General features: G+C 38.7%; 1 protein-coding gene across 4 annotated transcripts in view; it reads left to right on the top strand.

Moving 5' to 3' along the window:
- The window catches only part of ACVR1 (activin A receptor type 1), a 141,452-nt gene extending 120,032 nt beyond the window's left edge, over window positions 1-21,420 (top strand). For all 4 annotated transcript variants that reach the window (XM_043576775.1, XM_043576772.1, XM_043576771.1 and 1 more), the window contains 2 exons: window positions 19,358-19,488; window positions 20,201-21,420. In XM_043576775.1, coding sequence (XP_043432710.1) covers window positions 19,358-19,488; window positions 20,201-20,335 — 266 coding nt within the window. In that variant the 3' untranslated portion in view covers window positions 20,336-21,420. The remainder of the gene's footprint in view (window positions 1-19,357; window positions 19,489-20,200) is intronic.
- The last annotated feature ends 348 nt before the right edge of the window (window positions 21,421-21,768 follow it).

Here is a 21,768-nt window from a genome sequence, read left to right as displayed (position 1 = left end):
GACATGTGGATTGCTTGCATATCTTGACTATTGTAAATAAGGCTGCGATAGGTATAGGTGTGTATAGATTGTTTTGAATTAGTATTTTCATTTTCTTGGGGTAAGTACCCAGTAGTGGGATTACTCAATTGGATGGTATTTCTCTTTCAAATTTTTTTGAGGAACATCCATACTGGTTTCCACAGTGGTTGCACCAATTTAGATTTCTACCAACTGTGCATGAGAGTTTTGCTCTACGTCCTTCACAGCACCTGTTTATTTCATGTGTTTCTGACACTAGCCCTTCTGACACGTGTCAGGAGATACCTCATCGTGGTTTTGATTTGTATTTCCCTGATGGTGAGGGATGTTGAGCATTTTTTCATGTGTCTGTTAGCCATCTGGATATCCTTGGAAAAATATCTATTCAGGTCTTCTGCCCATTTTTATTCAATGTTTTTTTTTTTTGGTATTGTCTAAGTTCTTTATATTTTGGATATTAACCCTTTATTGGATGTATCATGTGAAATATCTTCTCCCATTCACTGAATTCCCTTTTCATTTTGTTGGTTTCCTTCACCGTGCAAAGCTTTTAATTTTGGAATCATCTCAGTGGTTTATTTTTCCTTTTGTTTTTGTTGCCTGAGGAGACATATCTAGAAAAATGTTGTTATGGCTGATACCCAAGAGATTACTGCTGATGGTACTTCTAGGAGTTTTATGGTTTCCGGTCTCACTTTTAGATCTTTAATCCATTTTGAGTTTATTTTTATGTATGGTGTGACAAAGTGGACCAGTTTTCCCAGCACCATTTATTAAAGAGAATGTCTTTTCCCCATGGTATGTTCTTGCCTGCTTTGTCATTAATCAACTGACCATATAAGTATGTGGGTTTTTTCTGGCTGTCTATTCTCTTTCATTTATCACTGTGTCTGTTCTTTACTGGTGTCATACCGTTTTCATTATTACAGCTTTGTAGTGGGTCTTGAAATCTGGGAATGTGATACCTCCATCTTTCGCGCTCACGATTGCTTTGGCTCTTCAGAGTGTTTTGTGGTTCCACACAGAATTTGGGATTATTCTAGTTTTATGAAAAATGCCATCGTTATTTTGCCGGGGATTGTATTGAATCTCTAGATTGCTTTGGGTAGTACAGACATGTTAACAGTATTAATTATTCCAGTCTGTGGTATATCTTTCCATTTGTGTCATCTTCAATTCCTTTGGTTAGTGTATAAAACAGAGTTTTCAGAGTACTAGTCTTTCATCTCCTTGGGGAAGTTTATTCCTAGGTATTTTATTCTTTTTGATGCAATGGTAAATGAGCTTGTTTATATTAGTGTATAGAAATGCAGATTTCTGTGTATTAATTCTGTATCCAACTTTACTGAATTCATTTATTCTGATGGCTTTTTTTGGTGGAGTCTAGGGCTTTCTATATATAGTGGTATGTCATCTAAAATTAGTGACAATGTTACTACTTTCTCACCATTTTGGATGCCTTTTTTTTCTCTTTTTCTTGTTATGGTTAGGACTTTTCAGTAGTATGCTGAGTAAAAGAGGCAAGAGTGCATATCCTTGTCTTATTTCAGATCTTAGAGGGAAAGCACTTATTGGCTGTGAAGATCAGTTTTGTCCATGAACCACTTCCCATTTTCTCACGTGCCACTCTTGAAGGAAATGCTGTATTAGCTTATAGTTCTCTCAGAAGCCAAAGGCCAACCATTCTAATTTTTATTAAAATGGCCTCAGTTTTAAAGTTCTAGTCTTTGAAAGATTTCAGAATTTTTGTAGGAGTTAACAGGAGCTGTCCATGTGGATGCAGGTGCAAGGGACTAGGTTCTCTTCACCTGTTATCTGGATTTCAGTTGTGACTACCCAAGTTGGAGAACAGTGAAGAGAGATAGTGAAGTGAGCATACTGTGACAGGAGATTAATGCAGAGAAGCATATTTTATTATGTCATTGTTGGCTTGTTGGGAGGAATTCTAGAATATAAACAGGGCATTGGATGTTAGTTTAGCTTTGCCATTAATTACCTGTGAACTTGGACAAGTAGTTTTCCTGTGTGGTCCTCAGTGTTTTCTTCTAAAGGAAAGGAGGACTGTGACGTAATCTACATGATTCTAATATCCCATGGTGTCTCTTCACCTTACCTTCAGATTTTTCAGAATACAGCCAGGTCCATTAGGGATTATGGGGTGAATTCATTTAGCAGACTTGACCTTAATTGACATGAGTCTATTTATAGCCTTTATGTATCCCATTAAGTGGGACTACTTGTATATTTCACTACAGAAATGTGTTTGATGTGGGGTATCCCTCCGACTCTGCTAGTGTGTCACATAAATATGGTGTGTGCCTCTTATCTTTAAAATGTAAAAGATTCCAAATTCTGCAAACACAACTAACCTCAAGGGTTTTGGATAAAGGACCATGGATATATAATCAACATTCACTCAAGTAATATGTATGCAGTGTGTATAATACACGAGGTACTTTTTTAGGCTCTGGGAAGCAGTGGAGCAAAAAAAAAATATGTATGATTTTAATATTTAATAGATTAAGCCACTATGGTTGAGGTATACATGGAGGTGATTGAGTATAGGGAGGACGCTGAATTGTTCCGGGATTGTGGTAGCAAGGTGGGAAGGTCTTCTTGGAAGATAGAAAGCACGAACTGAGTCATAAGCGAGATGAATAGGAGCTAGTCAGTTGTACTAGTCTGGGCAGACGTGTAGGTGGGAATGAGAAAATTCGATGATGATAACAATCGGTATCCTGGGCAAAAGGAAGCACCGTGGGGAACCTAAAGGTGCCCTGGTGCTAAAGCTGCAAGCCACTGCGGTGTGGCTGACACCCAGATGGGTGAAGGAGCACTGTGGTGGCCCATGAGCAGGATCCCATGGAGACATAATGAGCTTTTCCCACAGTTTTTCTCCCAAGGCTTTTGCAGGGGCTGATGCGATATGGTGGATGGCTAGCAGGGGAGGCTTCCAAGCACAGATACCTGTAGGTCCCAGAGACAGCTGTCAAAGGGGGAACAAAATGGTACACTAAGGCTTTGGTGGGGAGGATCACAAAGGCGGCTTTCTTTCCAGAGGGTGGTTTAAATGCAACTGTGGCATTTCATGCTTTTTGGAGCACTGTCTAGGACATTCTTCTTGGTCTGTGTATCAGTTTTGTGATGTGTGAAGGTGTTGGAACCAAGGCATGGCAATTTAGGGGTTTACTCAGAACCGTGCAACAAATGAATGGTAGGGATATTGGTTGGTAAAGATATATTTGAACCACAGAATAGAAAAGTTCCAAATAGGCATATGCGCAGGGGAAAAAAAATTAGTGTGTAAATCAGATACATATGCCAAGGGTTGTGGGGGAGTAGGCTATGAATAATTTCTGATTCCCTTCTTGCCCTTCGAGTCACGCCAGCCACGTTTCATGGGAAAGCAGGGCCTGGCTCAGTTCATCCTTCCTCGACTACTGTTTCCCATGCTCCTGTTCTCCTGCATTCCTGTGCCTTTGTTGTGCACACCACTCATGTGCCACTCAAAGTACTTTGCAATTTTAGTCACTTTTCTTGCTGTCTTCTGCTGGCTCATAATTTGGCACTTGTTCATCGAGTGCTATCTATAAAGGGACTTAAGAGTTCACTTTTTGCCCAACTTCCCAGATTTCTGCCAGAAATGAGGAGCACTTGTAAATAACTTCCCACCTTGACAACACATCATTTTAGTCTGCCCTTGACCTCCTGCTCTCCCTACCACTATGTGCACCTGACTTCAGCCACAGGGAATTCTCCATCTTTGCAATGGGTAGGATCCTTTGTAACCCTTTGTCTTCATTGCCACCACCACCCCCCGCCATGAATGTCCCCTGTTAGGCCATGTTTCTCATCCCCATCCTCTTCCCTGCCTTGTAAACTGCTGATATTTCTAGGTCTGCCCGAGCCCTAGCTCTTGGAAAGCCTACTGATGGCACCCAGTTACATTTGGTACTGAAGCCACACAGCTGTTTTTTTCCTCTAAGACTGGTTGAGTACCATTTCCCTGCATCTTCTCCATGCTCTTACTGCTAATGCTAGTTTGTAATTTCTCGTATTTCCCTTTCCCCTTATTCTGGGCCTCATTGCCAGCACTGCATCTTTTTTATTTTTGTATCCCCAGTGCCAAGCACAACCTCTGACTCAATAACCATTTTGATCCCTTAAACTATGCGTGCCAATTTAGGAACTAGCATGTACAAATATATTCTGAAAGGCAAAGATAGTGGGTGAAAAACATCTCTGAGCTTTTACAAGATTTCCATTATCCAAGGAAAGAAGGGCTTGTCCCCATCTTACACTAGATTTTGAGTTCCTCGACAGTCAAGAGCATGTCTTGCACTTTTATCATCCTCAACATTTAATATGGTGTTCTACACATGGTAGGTACGTAATGTACTTTCTATTCATTGAAATGGTTGCTTTCTTTGACCAGAGGAGTTCCACGTGACTGCCAGAGTTTAATCCCGGATTTATTTGGCACTGGTCATGCTTCTCCACAATGAGATGGAGAAACCATCCAAAATTGACCAGTGGTTGAAGAAAGAGAGGTGTGACTAAATCCCAGGCATAATCAATTAAATGATCTTTTTAAATTTGATTCTTTTTGTTAAAACATGGGACAGTTAATGGATTAAAGTATGGGGAATATAAACAGGAGGGAACACTTCAGCTTTGCATAGTGAAGTTTGTTGTTTGGGATCAGTAGATCCCGTGTTTAAAAAATTCACCTATGCTTTTTTCTTCTGCCTTTATAGAAAAGGTCCACTTAGCCCTTCCCAAGCTAACCAGGCAAATTATCCCAAATAGCTAGCTAAGCAAATGCAAACAGTTATACTATTATGCTAGATTAAAAAAAAAAATAGAATAAATGTTAAAAAAAGATTTGTTTAAAGGGGCGTCTGGGTGGCTCAGTTGATTAGACATCCAACTTCAGCTCAGGTCATGATCTCACAGTTGGTGGGTTCCAGCCCTGCATCGGGCTCTGTGTTGACAGCTCAGAGCCTGGAGCCTGCTTTGGATTGTTTGTTTGTCTCCCTCTCTGTCTGGCCCTCCCCCACTCAGTCTCAGTCTTTTGAAAATAAATAAATAAATGTTAAAAAAAAAAAAATGAAGGCTAACTGTATTCTCCTTCAGAGAAGTGGACAGACCAGTAAAGGACCCATCTCTTACTATGGCCTATAAATTCATGTGGCCCCTAAAAAAAGTATAAATTACCTTACATGTCCAGTTGCATGATATGTCTTAGTACTAGAAGAAAATAGTTTTGTTTGAAAGCTTCATGGGATCTTCCCAAGAGGGGGAGGTAAGGCCTTTGAGATGGGCTGTCACAAATCCTCTGAAAGTGGTGGTTTATGTTTTGCCTTGAAAAGCTTTAATCCATTGAATAATATAGTTTACAAATGCAATTGTGCAATGTGGATAACTTAGATTTAAGCGATCTCACCCAGAAATTTATTTTTACATTACTGAAAACATGGAATATGGTATAAATTAACTTAGTCAAATCTGTGAAGTTTAAGAAAATCCATATGATTTCTTTAACATATTCCTATTATCATGGCTAACCTTGTGCATCAACAGTGTATATTTTTATAGGGTTTGTGAAATGGATTCTTGCATTTAATTTCTCTGAGCAGTGAAAAGGAGATTGAAGATTTTCAGGTGGCTTGTAGGAATTAGAACACTGTGAGCAAAGTTATAATTCAGTTTTTCTTTTTCTCAAACAACCTGTTAGGTATTTAGGAACGGAAGAAAGTGACATGGAGAGAGGAGGAGGGCAATAGACCAAGTAGTCCCCTGTCCTCATTGTCAAAGCCTTTGATGGTGCAAGAAAAATGATTTCCTTGGTTTCTTCTCTTTAAAGGGAAGAATCCATTTTCTAATTCTAAGTGATGAAGTTTTAAATTTCTCTATTTGTAAAATTACATCAATTTCTTTCACAAAGAAGAGTAGTTTTTCTGGGAAAAAGGGCTTCTAAGGCATTGGAAGCCATGCCGAGGTAGAAGGTAAGCTGAAATGAACCACTTCCATACTGGTTTAGGGAAGGGGAGAGTTCATCCTTTTGTCATTCTTCTGTCTTTCCAAATGACTGTCTTTTCTCTACATTTTCTTTTGTGCCTTCAGTCTGAGAGTAAATAATAGAGCCATCAAGCACACAACTGTGTCTGGCAGTTTGAGGTTGCTCATTGACCAGAGTGAATGAGGAAATGAATATTTCATATTGTTTGCATTCTTCCAATGGGGGGAATTATTTCATAGCAGTGATTTCCCCCCTAAGCATCTCATAACCAACAGGAATATCTTGATGATGGTCGTGGATTAGCTACGTATTTCTATTTGTGGTCTGAAACCACTAGATTCATGTACCTTCTTTCAGAGGCCTTGTCTCTTTTTTTTTTTTAATTCAAGTATAGTGGACAATGTTACTTTAGTTTTAGGGTTACACCATAGTAGGTTTCACAACTTTCTTCATTATTTCATGCTCACCACAAGTGTAGCCACCTTCTGTCACCATACAGCACCACTCATCCTCCCTGACATTCATTCCATTAACTAGAACCTTGTGCCTCCCACTCGCCTTCATCCCTTTATGTCCACTTTCCCAACTATTTTCCTGCTACAGCCACCAGTTCTGTGTTTACGGGTCTGTTTCTGCTTTTTGTTCGTTCTCTTTTTCCACATAAATGAAATCCTCTATATTGTCACAAATGGCAAGATCTCATTCTTTTTTTATGGCTTAGTAGTCTTCCAGAGAGAAGGGCTGGGAGAGGTGTGTATAATACATCTTTATCCATTCATCTATTGAGGGGCACAGGTTGCTTCTGTATCTTGGCTATTCTAGATAATGCTGCAATAAACATAGGGGTGCGTATATCTTTTTGAATTAGTGTTTTCATTTTCTTGGGGTAAATACCCAATTGTGGAATTACTGGATCATATGACATCTTTTTCATTTTGGGGGTAACCTCCCTACTGTTTTCCACAGTGGTTGCACCAACAAATTCCCAGCAACAATGCACAAGGGTTCCTTTTTCTCCACATCCTTGCCAATATTTGTTATTGATCCTAGCCCTTCTGACACGTGTCAGGTGCTATCTAACTGTAGTTTTGATTTTCATTTCACTGATGATTAGTGATGTTGTGCATCGTTTCATGTGTGTTAGGTATCTGGATGTCTTTGGAAACATGTCAGTTGAAGTCCTCTGCCCATTTTTAATTGGGTTGTTGTTAGTTTTGGTGTTGGCTAAGTTCTTTATATATTTTAGACATTAACCCCTACTATATATATCATTTGTAAATGTCTTCTCCCATTCACTGGGTTGTCTTTTGTTTTGTTGATGGTCTCCTTCTCTGTGCAAAATATTTTATGTAGTCCCAATAATTTTTCCTTTCATTTTTATAGCCTGAGGAAACCTATCCAGGAAAATGTTGCTAAGGCTGATGTCCAAGAGATTAGGGAGTTTTAAAGACCTGACTGTAAGACCTGAAACCATAATTCATTTTACTTTTGTGTATAGTGAAAGAAAGTGGTCCAGTTTTCCCAACAACTGAGGAGAATGTCTTTTTCCCATGATATATTCTTGTCTGCTTTGTCTCTGGGCTGTCTGGTTCTATCCATCTATATGTTTATTTTTGTGCCAGTACCATTCTATTTTGATTACTATAACTTTGTAATAGGTCTTGAAAGTTAAGATTGTGATACCTCCAGCCTTGTTCTTCTTAAGATTGCTGTGGCTATTCCTGGTCTTTTTTGGTTCCATACATATTTTAGGACTGTTTGTTCCAGTTCTGTGATAAATGCTATTGTTATTTTGATGGGGATTGTATTGAATCTGTACGTTGCTTTGGGTAGTATGGACATTTTAATAATATTCTTACAATCCACGAGAATGATAGGTTTCTTTATGTCATCGTCAATCTTGTAGCTTTTAGAGTACAGGTCTTTCACCTTCTTGGTTAAGTTTATTCTTGGTATTTTATTCTTTTTGGTGGAACTGTAAATGGAATTGTTTTATTTCTTTTTCTGCCTCTTTGTTATTAGTGTATAGAAGTGCAACAGATTTCTGTAAATGAGTTTTGTATCTTGCAACTTTACTGAATTCATTTGTCCATTCTAATAGCTTTTTTGAAGGAGTCTTTAGGGTTTTCTATGGAGTCCTTGGGATTTTCTGTGTGTAGTAGGTCAACAGCAAATAGTGACAGTTTTATTTTTTTTTCTTACCAATTTGTCTGCCTTTCTTTTTTTTTTTGGTACTTCTAGTATTTTGAATAAAGTTGGTAAGAGTGAACATCTTTGTCTCATTCCTGATCTTAAAAAAAAGGTTTTCCCTTAATTCTGAGTTTGTAATACATAGCCTATATTATGTTGTGGTACAATCCCTCTAAACCTAAAAAACAAACAAAAAAAAATCTAAAAAAACCTTTTTGAGAGTTTTTATAATGAACAGATGTTGAATTTTGTCAAGTGCTTTTTCTGCATCTATTGAGATGATTATTTGATTTTCATCTTTTGCTATTGTGGTGTATGACTTTGGTTATGAATATTTAACCACCATTGCATCCCTGAAATAAGTTCAACTTGATTGTGGTGAATGATCCTTTTAATGTATTTTTGAAAACAGTTAATATTTTCAGGATTTTTCATCTATTTTTATCAGGAATGTTGGCCTATAGTTTTTTTGTTTTTGTTTGACTGGTTTTGGTATCAAGGTAATGCTGGCTTCGTAGAATGTATTTAGAAGCTTCCCTCCTCTTATTTTTGGGGGGAATAGCTTGAGGAGAAGAGATATTAACTCTTTGAATGAATGGTAGCATTCACTGGTGAATCTGTCTGGTCTTGGACTTTTGTTTTTTGGGAATCTGTAGTGATTCAGTTTCAATACTAGTAATTGGTCTGTTTGGTTCCTATTTGTTTCAGTCTTGGAAGATTGTAGGTTTCTAGGACTTAAATTTCTTCTAAGTTGTCCAGTTTGTTGGCACATAATTTTTCACAGTAATCTCTTTGATCCTTTGTATTTCTGTGGTCTGTTTTTATTTCTTTCACTTATTTATTTGGGTCCTCTCTTTTGCTTGATGAGTCTGGGTAAAGGGTTATTAATTTCCTTGATATTCATAGAAACAGCTCTTGGTTTCATTGATCTTTTATTTTCTAAGTCTTCTCTAATTGTCACTGTTTCCTTCCTTTTACTAACTTTGGGTTAATTCTTTTCTGGTTTCTTGAGTTAGGCCTGTATTGCCATATACTTCCTTCTTATAACTGCTTTTGCAGTGTCCCAAAGATTTGGGACCATTGTGCTTTCATTTTTATTTGCCTCCACGTGTTTTTGTATTTCCTTTTGATTTCTTTGTTGGTCTGTTCATTCATTAGTAGTATGTTCAGGCTCCACCTGTTTTGTTTTTCCACAGTTTTTGTTTTTTTGTGATTTTGTGTTTCTATTCAGAAAAGAATCTTGGTATGATTTCAATCTACCTAAATGTATTGAGACTTTTGGGCTGAAATGTGATCTTCCCTAGAGAATGTTCCATGTGTGCTTGAAAAGAATGTGTACTCTGTTGTGTTTGGATGGAATATTCTATACCTGTTAAGTAAATTTTGTCTAATACATCATTCAGAGCCACTGTTTCCTTGTTGATTTTCTGCCTGGACTATCTATCCATCCATTGATGTAAGTGGGGTATTAAATCCTGTACTATTAGGGTATTACTGTCAATTTCTCCCTTATGTCTGTTAATATTTGCATTAGATGCTCCAGTATTAGGTACATCTACATTTACAATTGTTACATTCTTTTTTTTTTTTCCATGTTGAGAGAGATTGAGACACAGAGTGTGAGTGGGGCAGAGAGAGAGGGAGACACAGAATCCAGAGCAGTCTCCAGGTTCTGAGCTATTAGCACAGAGCCTGACCGGGGGCTCAAACTCACAAACCAGGGGGGTCACGATCTAAGCTGAAGTAAGATGCTCAACCAAGCCCCACCAGGCCACCAAGGTGCCCCAACAATTGTTAACTCTTGTTGGATTGATCCTTCTGTCATTATGCAATGCTCTTCTTTGTTGTTACAGCCTTTGTTTTAAAATCTATTTTGTCTGATAGAAGTATTACTTCCCAGGCACTTTTTAAAAAATTTTTTTGGCTTTCGTTTGCATGGAATCTCTCTTTCCAGCCCAGCCCTTCACATTTGGTCTGTGTCTTTAGGTCAAAAGTGAGTCTCTTGTAGGCAGCATATAGATCGGACTTGCTTTTTTGATCCATATCTTTTGATTGGAATAGTTAGACCATTTACATTTGAAGTAATTGCTGAGAGGGGATGAGTTAAGATGGCAGAAAAGTAGGGGGACCTGGGCTTTCCTCATTCCTCAAACACAGCCATATTGAGGTCAGATCCTTGGAGCACCCAGGAAATTGATCTGCAGAGTGGCAGAAGGATCTCCACAGTGGGAGGGAGATAGCGTGGCAGGTGTGAGGTACATGGAAGTGAATTGAGAGAAAAACAGCAGTGCTGCAGAGGGGGAGAGAAAGAGGAGTTGATAAAGTGTAGCACTGAGTTTGCACAAGAGGAAAACATCTCTGGATCATAGACTGGGGAGCAAGAAGTACTGAGTAACACAGGTTTTTTTGTTTTTGTTTTGTTTTCATTTGTTTTTTGCTAGCAGCACTTGGAGCTCAAACTCTGAGGTTCTGGTGGTGCATGACTTTTTCCAGAATGGAGCTGTGGCACGTGCTCCTGGGGATAAGGGAATTGGCCCCTCAGTGCATAGCATGATGTAGGGATCTCCTGGGTTCATTGGGAGAGAACATTACCCTTCTTGGAGTACTTTTGGAAGAGGGTATATTGCCTCCCCAAGGACAAAAGACACTGCAGGCACCAGCCAAAAGCCTTTCATCAGCAGGAGACAGAGGTGCACCCAGAGGGAATATAAACTTTGCTGCGTTTAGTTGTGCTACACCACAGATTCCATGCACTGTGCTGGTGTGGGATGGTTTCTCAGGGACAGGCCTTCAGACACTGTGGAGAGGCTCTACTTCAGAGGAGAGGGTTGGGTCCATGAGGTCCTGGGTCCTTTAAGGCTTTGGGTTTTGATCCTAGCAGTGAACTTATGGCACAGGGTGAGCTGACTGGCCTACCTATTCTGTGAGGACTGCCTGAACAGTCTGGGAACATGAGATTGGGGTGACTCCATTTTTCCCGCAACACAGTGGGACTTAAGAGAGCAACACAGTATGGCTCCTAATGGAGGCAGGACCTGTTTACACCAAACCCCACCCCCTGTGTCTGGCAACTGCTTGTTTACTGGGGCAAGACTGAGCCAAAACAGAAGGCCTCTCCTCCAGAAGTTCAGGACAGCCAGCACCCTGCATGCACCAAGTGTACTGAAAATCGAGCACTTCAAAACGATACCTGTAGTTCTGGTGGAAATAGAAAAAAGAAAAATTAAGGCTGGCTCTATTTTTTCTTTCAGAATCAGGCTCATAGTTTGTTTTTTTTTCATTTCCTTTTCTCTCTTTTGGATTCTCTTTTTAATTCTCTTTTTTTCTTTCCTTCTTTTTCCTTTCTTTTTGGAATTAGCCCTATAACTTTTCGATTCTCTGGTTGGTTTTTTTTGTTCCCTTTTTCTTTTTTGGGGGGGATCAGGCTTCCCCCAGCCTTTTTCCCAGGCTTATTTCAACAACAACAAAATCAAAGCACACCTAGTTAAAAGGCCAAACACTCCCTACTGCAAGCAAGGAGGAGCTCTGCAGAGGACTGATCAGTGGGAATGAGCAGCCAAAATACAGTAATAGAGTATACACCACACACACCAGAAACACTTCAAGTGCCAGGCCCAGGACAGTGTATGATCCCTTTTAATGCAGTACTCTCAGGTGCAGGAAACATATAACAAGTTTTTAAAACATGCAAAAGACAGAAACTTAGCCAAAATGACAAGATGAAGAAGGTTTCCCCAAAAGAAAGGTCAAGAAGCAATCGCAACCAGGGACTTGCTCAAAACAGATATAAGCAATATATCTGGACAAGAGTTTAGAACAACAGTCATTAGACTACTAGCTAAGCTTGAAAAAAGCACAGAAGACACCAGAGAAACCCTTACTGCACAGGTCAAAGACCTAAAATCTAGTCAGATTGAGATTTTAAAAAATGCTATAACTGAGATGCAATACTGACTAGATACAGTCCTAATGAAGATTGAAGAAGTAGAAGAGAAAATAGGTGATACAGAAGAAAAAATTATGGAAAATAATGAAGCTGAAAAAAAAGAGGGAAAGGAAATTATTAGATCACAAGGAGAGACTTAGTGATTCCATAAAATGAAACAATATCAACATAATAGGAGTCCCAGAAGAAAAGCAGAAAGAAGGGGAAAAAGGGTTATTTGAACAAATGATAGCTGAGAACTTTTCTAATCTGAGGAAGCAAACAGGTGTCCAAGTCCAAGAGGCATAGAGTACTCCCTTCAAGATTAACAAAAACAGGTCAACACCATGACATATAGTGAAAAATTGCAAAATACAAAGAGAATTCTGAACGCAGCTAGGGACAAATGGGCCTTAACCTACAAGGGTAAACACATAAGGGTAGTAACAGACCAGTCCACTGAAACTTGGCAGGCCAGAAGGGAGTGGCAGGAAATACTTAATGTACCAAATGTGAAAAATACGCAGCCAAGAATTCTTTATCCAGCAAGGCTGTTATTCAGAATAGGAGAGATAGAATTTCCCCAAATAAAAACTAAAGGAATCTGTGACCACTAAATCAGCACTGCAAGAAATTTAAGAGGGACTCGGAGTGGAGGGGAAAAGAAAGACCATAGCAACAAAGACTAGAAAGGACCAGAGAACATCACTAGAAACACCAACTCTACAAGTAACAAAATGGCATTAAATCCATATCTTTCAGTAATCACTCTGAATGTAGATGGACTAAATGCTTCAATGAAAAGACATAGGTATCAGAATGGATTTTAAAAAATTAATCTATATGCTATATACAAGAGACTCATTTTACACCTAAAGACACCTGCAGATCGAAAGTGAGGGGATGGAGAACCATCTATCCTGCTACTAGATTTTAAAAGAAAGCTGGAGTAGCCATACTTTTATCAAACTGGACTTTAAAACAAAGACTAACAAGAGATGAAGAAGGGCATTATATCATCATTAAGTGTATATCCATCAAGAAGATCTAACAATTATAAATATGCCCTCAACTTGAAAGCACTCAAATATATAAATCAATAACAAACTCATTTAATACAATAGTGGGAGACTATAATATCCCACTTACAACAATGGACACATCATCTAAGCAGAAAATTAACAAGGAAGCAATTGGCTTTGAAGGATACTGAACCAGATAACAGATACATTCAGAACATTTCATCCTAAAGCAGAATACACATTCTTCTCAAGTGCACATAGAATATTCTTCAGAATACATTACAGACGGGGTCACAAATCAGCCTTCAACAGGGGGTTGAGGTATGATTGAGATCAGACCATACATATTTTCAGAACATGATGCATATTTCAGAACACAATGCTATAAAACTTGAAATCAGCCACAAGAAAAAATTTGGAAAGCCCTAAAATACATCGAAGTTAAAGAACATCCTACTGAAGAATGAATTCAAAAACTAGGAAATTAAAGAAATTAAAAATATATGGAAGTAAGTCAAAAAGAAAACATGACAGTCCAAACCCTTTGGGATGCAGTAAAGGCAGCCCTAATAGGAAAGCAATTTCAGGCCTATCTCAAGAAGCAAAAAGGGTCCCAAATACACAAGCTAGCCTTACACGTAAAGGAGCTAGAAAAGGAGTAGCAAATAAAGCTGAAAGCCAGAAGAAGAAGGGAAATTATAAAGATTAGAGCAGAAGTAAATGATATAGAATCAAACAAACAAAAACCCAGTAGAGCACATCAGTGAAACTAAATGGTGGTTCTTTGAAAGAATAAACAAAATTGATAAAGCTCTCACCAGACTTCTCAAAAAAGCAAAAGAGGTTCCAAATAGATATGAATGAAAGAGGACAGATCACAACCAACACCACAGAAATACAAACAATTATAAAAGAATACTATGAAAAATTATATGCCAACAAACTGGGCAATCTGGAAGAAATGGGCAAATTCCTAGAAATTCGCACACTACCAAAATTCAAACAAGAAGAAATAGAAATTTGAACAGACCCATAAGCAGCAAAGAAACTGAATCAGTTATCAAAAATCTCCCAACAAACAAGAGTCTTGGGCCAGATGGCTTCCCAGGGGGAATTCTACCAGACATTTAAAGCAGAGTTAATACCTATTCTTCTCAAGCTGTTCCAAAAAAATAGAAATGGAAGAAAAGCCTCCAAACTCATTCTGTGAAGCATTACCTTGATTCCAAAACCAAAGACCTCACTAAAATGCAGAATTACAGGCCAATATCCCTGATGAAACTAGATGAAAAAGTTCTCAACAGGATCCTAGCACATCAAATTCAACAGTACATTAAAAGAATTATTCACTATGATCAAATGAAATTTATTCCTGGGCTGCAGGGCTGGTTCAGTATTCGCAAATCAATCAACGTGATACACCACATTAATAAAAGAATGCATAAGACTCTTATGATCATTTCAATAGATGCAGAAAAAGCATTTGACAAAGTATGGCTTCCATTTATGATAAAAACCCTCAACAAAGTAGATTTAGAAGAAACATACATCAACACCATAAAGGCCATATACTAAAGACCCACAGGTAATATCATCCTCAATGGGGAAAAACAGAGCTTTCCCCCTAATGTCAGGAACATGACAAGGATATCCATGTTGTTCAACATAGTACTAGAAGTCCTAGCCTCAGCAATCAGACAACAACAACAACAAAAGGGCATCCAAATTGGCAAACAAGTCAAACTTTCACTCTTTGCAAATGACACAATAATACTCTGGAATATGGAAAACCTGAAAGACTCCACCCCAAAACTGCTAGAATGGATATGAATTCTCCAAAGTTGTAGGATATAAAATCAATATACAGAAATTGGTTGCATTTCTATACACCAATAATGAAGCAGCAGAAAGAGAAATCAAGGAATGAATCCCATTTACAAATGCACCAAGAACCAGAAGATACCTAGGAATAAACCTAACCAAAGAGGTAAAAGACCTATATGCTGAAAACTGTAAAAAGCTTATGAAATAAATTGGAGAAGACACAAAGAAATGGAAAAACATTCCATGCTTATGGGTTGGAAGAACAAATATTGTTAAAAATGTTGATACTGCCCAAAGCAGTCTGCACATTCAATGCAATCCCTATTAAATAACAATAGTGTTTCTTCACAGAGCTAGAACCAACAATTCTAACATTTGTGTGGAACCAGAAAAGACCATGTAATTTTGAAAAAGGCCAAAGTAATTTTGAAAAAGAAAACCAAAGCTGGAGGCATCACAATTCCAGACTTCAAGCTGTATTGCAAAGCTGTACTCATAGAGACAGTATGGTACCGGCACAAAAACACACACATAGATCAATTGAACAGAATGGAGAACCCAGAAAAGGACCCACAAATGTATGGCCAAGTAATCTTTGACAAAGCAGGAAAGAATATACAATGAAAAAAAAAAGACAGTCTCTTCATCAAATGGTCATGGGAAATCTGGACAGTGACATGCAGAATGAAACTGGAATTTCTTATACCATACACATAAAAAAATTCAAAATGGATGAAAGACCTAAATAGGAGACAGGAAACCACCAAAATCCCGTAGGAGAAAACAGGCAGCAACCTCTTTGACCTCGGCTATCGCAGCTTCTTACTAGACATGTCTCTGGAGGCGAGGGAATCAAAAGCAAAATGAACAATTGGGATCTCATTAAGATAAAAATCTTCTGCACAGCAAAGGAAATAATCAACAAAACTAAAAGACAACCAAGGTAATAGGAGCAGACAATTGCAAATGACATATTGGATAAAGCATTAGTATCCAAAATCTATAAAGAACAAACTCAACACCCAATAAACAAATAATCCAGTGACAAAATGGGCAGAAGACATGAATAGACATTTTTCCAAAGAAGACATCCAGATGGCTAACAAAAATGAAAATACCCAGCATTACTCATCATCAGAGAAATACAAATCAAAACCACAATGAGACACCACCTCATACCTGTCGATATGGCTAAAATTAACAACTCAGGAGACAAGAGAGTTTGGCGAGGATGTGGAGAAAAAGAAACTCTTTTGCACCGTTGGTGGGAATGCAAACTGGTGCAGCCACTCTGGAGAATGGTGTGGAGGTTCCTCAAAGTAATTAAAAATAGAACTGTCATATAATCCAGCAATTGTACTATTAGGAACTTATCCTAAGGATACAAAAATGCTGATTCAAAGGGGCACATGCACCCCAATGTTTATAGCAGTGCTATCAACAATAACCAAATTATGGAAAGAGCCCAAATGTCCACCAGCTGATGAATAAAGAGGTCGTCTGTACACACAACACACACAATATTACTCAGCAATAAAAAAAAAATGAAATCTTGCCCTTACCAACAATGTGGATGGAATGAGAGGATATTATGCTAAGTAAAATAAGTCAGAGAAAGACAAATATATGACTTCACTCATGTGGAATTTAAGAAACATAACAGATGAACATAGGGGAAGTGAAGGAAAAATAAGATAAAAACAGAGTGAGGCAAACTGTAAGAGACTCTTAAATAACAGGGAATAAACAGAAGGTTGCTGTAGAGGAGGTGGGTGGGAGAATGGGCTAAATGGGTGGTGGACATTAAGGAGGGCACTTGTTGGGATAAGCATGGGGTGTTCTGTGGACATGATGAATCACTGGGTTATACTCCTGAAACCTTTACTACCCTGTATGCTAACTAACTTGAATTTAAATAAAAATAAAAGTATTTGCTGATAGGTGTGTACCCATGTCATTTTGTTCATTGCTTTCTGGTTGTTTTTGTTATTCGTCTTTTCTTGATCTCTTTCCTTGTGACTGATGACTTTCTTTAGCAATGCTTGGCTTTGTATTTCTTGTGTACTATTATAGGTTTATGTTTTTTATTTACCATGAGATTTATATATGGCATGTTTATAATGATCATCTAGTTTCATAATTTTCTTCTATTTTTTTTTTCCTTTTTCTTTTCCACCTAAAGAAGTCCTGTTAGCATTTCTTATAAAGTCTATTTAGTAGTGATGAGCTTTAACTTTTGTCTGGGAACTCTTTCCCAGCAAGGTTATTTAGAATTTAAGGAGAGCCATTCTTGACTTCAGACGTTTTTTTCCTTTTAGCACTTTGAATATATCTTGCCACTCCTTTCTGGTCTGCAAAATTTCTGAATAATCAGCTGATAGCCTTATGGCATTTCCCTTTTTATGTAACTATTTGCTTCTGCCCTTATCTTTATTCTTTGACATTTTACTTATCATGTGTCATGGTATGGAATTCCTTGGTTTCCATCTTGTTCAGGACTTTTGGTGCTTCTGGACCTAGAAATCTGTTTTCCCCACATTAGGAAAGTTTTCAGCTATTATTTCTTCAAATAAGTTTTCTGCCCCATTTTTGTTTTCCTTCTGGGACCCATATAATGCAGATGTTTTGTGATATTAAGAGATCTCTTAACTTATCCTTATTTTTTTTTCCTTTTTTCCTTTTCAGCTTGGCTGCTTTCCAATAGATAATTGACCATTCTGCATCCTCCAATTTACTGTTGATTCCCTCTAGTATAGATTTCATTTCAGGTATTGTGTCTTCAACTCTGACTGGTTGTTTCTTTGTTGAAATTCTTCTTGAGTTTATCCATTTTTCTCTCCAGTTCAGTAGCAACTTTATGGCCATCCCTTTGAACACGTTATGAGGTAGATCGCTTATTTCCATTTCGTTTACTTCTTTCTCTGAGGTATATTCTTGTTCTTTCTTTTGGAGCATCTTCCTCTGTCTCTTCATTTTGCTTGGCTTTCAGTGTTTCTATGAATTAGGGAGAACAGCTAAACTTGAAGGGATGGTCTATTTTATGGTCCTCCCCTATGAGACTGTCTCTAGTTACTTTGGTTGGCTGTCCAGAGCTGTGTCTAATCTGTGCTGGGGCTGCCTTGATGGGATGACCAGAGCTGAATTGGTCAGAAGTCTTGGGGCTCTCCTGTCAGAGGATGCCAGCTGTGGGTTCCTAGGGTTCTCTGCATGGAGGACATCCTTGCAGGACAGCTGAAGTGGCTGCAAGCCAGGTTATTCCAGGGTACTCCTACAGAGGGAATCCTGGCAAGGCAAGTGGAGTTAAAGTGTTGTGCTACATGAAGAGGGCACCCTGTTAGGTTAGCTTGCGCTTAAACAGGTATAGAGGCTTGGGGCTCCAGGGTCTTGTGTACTGGTGGTACTCGTAAGTTGTCTGGAGCCTAAGTGGTGTGGATCTGGAGTGTACCTGGGTAATTTAGCCAGAGGGCTGGAGCCATAGTAAGCGCTGACCAGGGGTGTCTCAGTGTGTGGTTGCCTTGGTTGGGATGGCTGGGACTGGTGTAGGCTATGAGCCTGGGGCTCACTGAGGCCGTAGCCTGGCAATGGTGCCAAGACCCCACTCCTGTCTTCACTATCAAGGTTGGGGGGCACTTAAGGAGTGGTGTTCACACCAGCCCCTGACTGAGAGAGAGTTCCAGCAGATCCCCTGGCATTTGTTGGAGTTGTAGGGCTAGATCTTTTATATTCTAGTTGATCTTTTAAACTTTGGCATTTTTTTTCTGTACCCCAAGGAGACCAACCTGTTCGTGGTCCCTCAGTACTATCTCTACCCACAGTAGTTCAACAGTGTTGGGGGTGGGGTTCCTTTCATTGCCTTGTCTCCATCTCTCTGGCCATACTCTGTGGTCTTTTGTTGTACAGAAGCTTTTCATTCAGCACTCAGTTCTTCAGGAGGAATTGCTTTATAAATAGGTGTAGATTTGGGGTGTCAATGGAGATGAGGCAGGGTCTTCCTATATCGCCATCTTGTACCAGAATGTTGTCTCTTTTTGATCACCAGAGGAATTTTGTCCTCTGTTACATTTTGGGTATCTTAGAGTTGTTTATATACACTCTTGGAGCATTTTATCAACATTGTAATTACATGAGTAGTAGCCACATTTTCTTCCAACAGAATTCCTAGACAGATTTGGAGGAAGAATAATTACTTATTACCTTGTTCTCCACTTATTCTGTAGCTTTCAGAATCACCATGAAGAGAAGATGTTCAGTACTTTTTCCTATCACATTATAATCTGTGGCACCGATCAGTAAAATCCTAGGGGAAACTTCTGCTCTCTTGCTAACCAACACAATTCTTGTCCATGTGTGCAGGTATTGTGGAGGATTATAAGCCACCATTTTATGATGTGGTTCCCAATGACCCAAGTTTTGAAGATATGAGAAAGGTGGTCTGTGTGGATCAACAGAGGCCAAACATACCCAATAGATGGTTCTCAGACCCGGTAAGAGTGTCAGTTTCTTAGTTCTAAAACTATCTTCACCTTTTTACTAGGTGAAAGTCCAGAGCAAGCAAATAACATAACTCCTGAATGATTTGCCTTATCTATTGCTTTCTCTATTTTATGTAGAAGGGCCTTAGACCTAACTGAGTAGGTTCACAAAATGGTCTCGTTGCTGAAAGAGCATTCTGATTGATCTTGCTAATAAATGATAATATTCACAAGAATTTAAACTATTGACTAACTCCAGTAGTTAGGAGACTCATTACTATGCCACTAGCCCTAGGACTGCAGTTTTACAAGTAAAACAAGAGATGAACCTCTTTTCCATCACTGCATATCTGAAACTCCAAACAGAAGCTGTTTGGCTCAAGATTCTTATTGCTTCCCGTTGGGAGCAGCAAATCTGAAACATGGAGAGATGACTCCATCTGCAGATTTCATTATTAAGTCGGGTAGCATGATCTCTTTTAGCAAACATAAAACATCAGGGGGTGCAGCCCATCCCATGTAATTTACCTCAAAATCAGCTGGTTGAAAGGAGGAGTCCAGAGGCCAGGGTTCATGAAACTGAAGAGGGGCTCCTTATCCAGCAGTCACGGCCTTGATTATTTGTTTAAAGAAGGTGGCGGGAACATCGCTTAACATCCACCCAGTTTCTGGGGCCACTGAAGAGCCACTGTTTTAACTGTGGTGTTTGTTTCTTTCTCCTCAGACATTAACCTCTCTGGCCAAGCTGATGAAGGAATGCTGGTATCAGAATCCATCCGCGAGACTCACAGCTCTGCGGATCAAAAAGACTTTGACCAAAATTGATAATTCCCTAGACAAATTGAAAACGGACTGTTGACATTTTCACGGTGTCAAAAAGGAAGATTTGTCGTTGTCATTGTCCAGCTGGGACCTAATGCTGGCCTGACCGGCCGTCAGAACAGAATCCATCTGTCTCCCTCCGCAAGTGGCTGCTTTGACAAGGCAGACATTCTACCCAGCCGCGTGCGGGGGAGACACCAAAACCACCCTAACCTCGCTCAATGACCGTGAACTGGGCATTTCACAAACTGTTCACACTACAGAGACTAATGTGGGACAGACGCTGTTGCAAAGGTAGGGGAACTGGAGGAACACAGAGAAATCCTAAAAGAGATCTGGGCATTAAGACAGTGGCTTTGCAGATCCTTCACAAGTCTCCTAGACTCTCCCCATGGGAAACTCACGGAGGTGGTGAATTTTTATCAGCAATATTGCCTGTGCTTCTCTTCTTTATTGCACTAGGAATTCTTTGCATTCCTTACTTGCACTGTTACTCTTAATTTTAAAGACCCAACTTGCCAAAACGTTGGCTGCGTACTCCACTGGTCTGTCTTTGGATAATAGGAATTCAATTTGGCAAAACAAAATGTAATGTCAGACTTTGCTGCATTTTACACATGTACGGATGTTTACAATGATGCTGAACATTAGGAATTGTTTATACACAACTTTGCAAATTATTTATTACTTGTGCACTCAGCAGTTTTTACAAAACTGCTCCGTGCATATGTTAAAGCTTATTTTTATGTGGTCTTATGATTTTATTACTGAAATGTTTTTAACACTATACTCTGAAATGGACATTTTCTTTTATTATCAGTTAAATTCACATTTTAAGTGCTTCACATTTGTATGTGTGTAGACTGTAACTTTTTTCAGTTCATATGCAGAAATGTATTTAGCCATTACCCATGTGACACCACCGAATATATTACTGATTTAGAAGCAAAGATTTCAGTAGAATTTTAGTCCTGAACGCTGTGGGGAAAATGCATTTTCTTCGGAATTATCCATTATGTGCATTTAAACTCTGCCAGAAAAAAATAACTATTTTGTTTTAATCTACTTTTTGTATTTAGTAGTTATTTGTATAAATTAAATAAAAGGTTTTCAAGTCAAAAAGTGAATTTTTTTTACCATATAAAAAATATCTGCATTCTAGAAAAGCATTTTATTATGGGAACAATAGAAGCAAAAAAAATGAATTTGTAAACTGAATTTGCTTTTCAAGTCTAGTAACAATTTTGAGGGTCCTAGGAGTATGATTTCCAGCTTGAATTTGGTATCAGAAAATTTGAATCTTGTTTCTTTGTGATTGTTTTTTTCTTGGTCTGTGTTCCTAACTGTGAAATGAGAGTAACGGACCTTTCTAACCTGCTTTCTTCACATGGGGGTTGTGAGTATAAATGGGATGAATGATGTCCAAGCATGTCCATTTATAGTCATGGGGGTTGCCAGTATAAATGGAAT

This window comes from Prionailurus bengalensis, chromosome C1 (genome assembly GCF_016509475.1).
Source record: "Prionailurus bengalensis isolate Pbe53 chromosome C1, Fcat_Pben_1.1_paternal_pri, whole genome shotgun sequence".
NCBI classification, from domain to species: Eukaryota; Metazoa; Chordata; class Mammalia; order Carnivora; family Felidae; genus Prionailurus; species Prionailurus bengalensis.
Note: the sequence above shows the minus strand (reverse complement) of the source record. Positions and strands in the feature narration are given on the sequence as shown.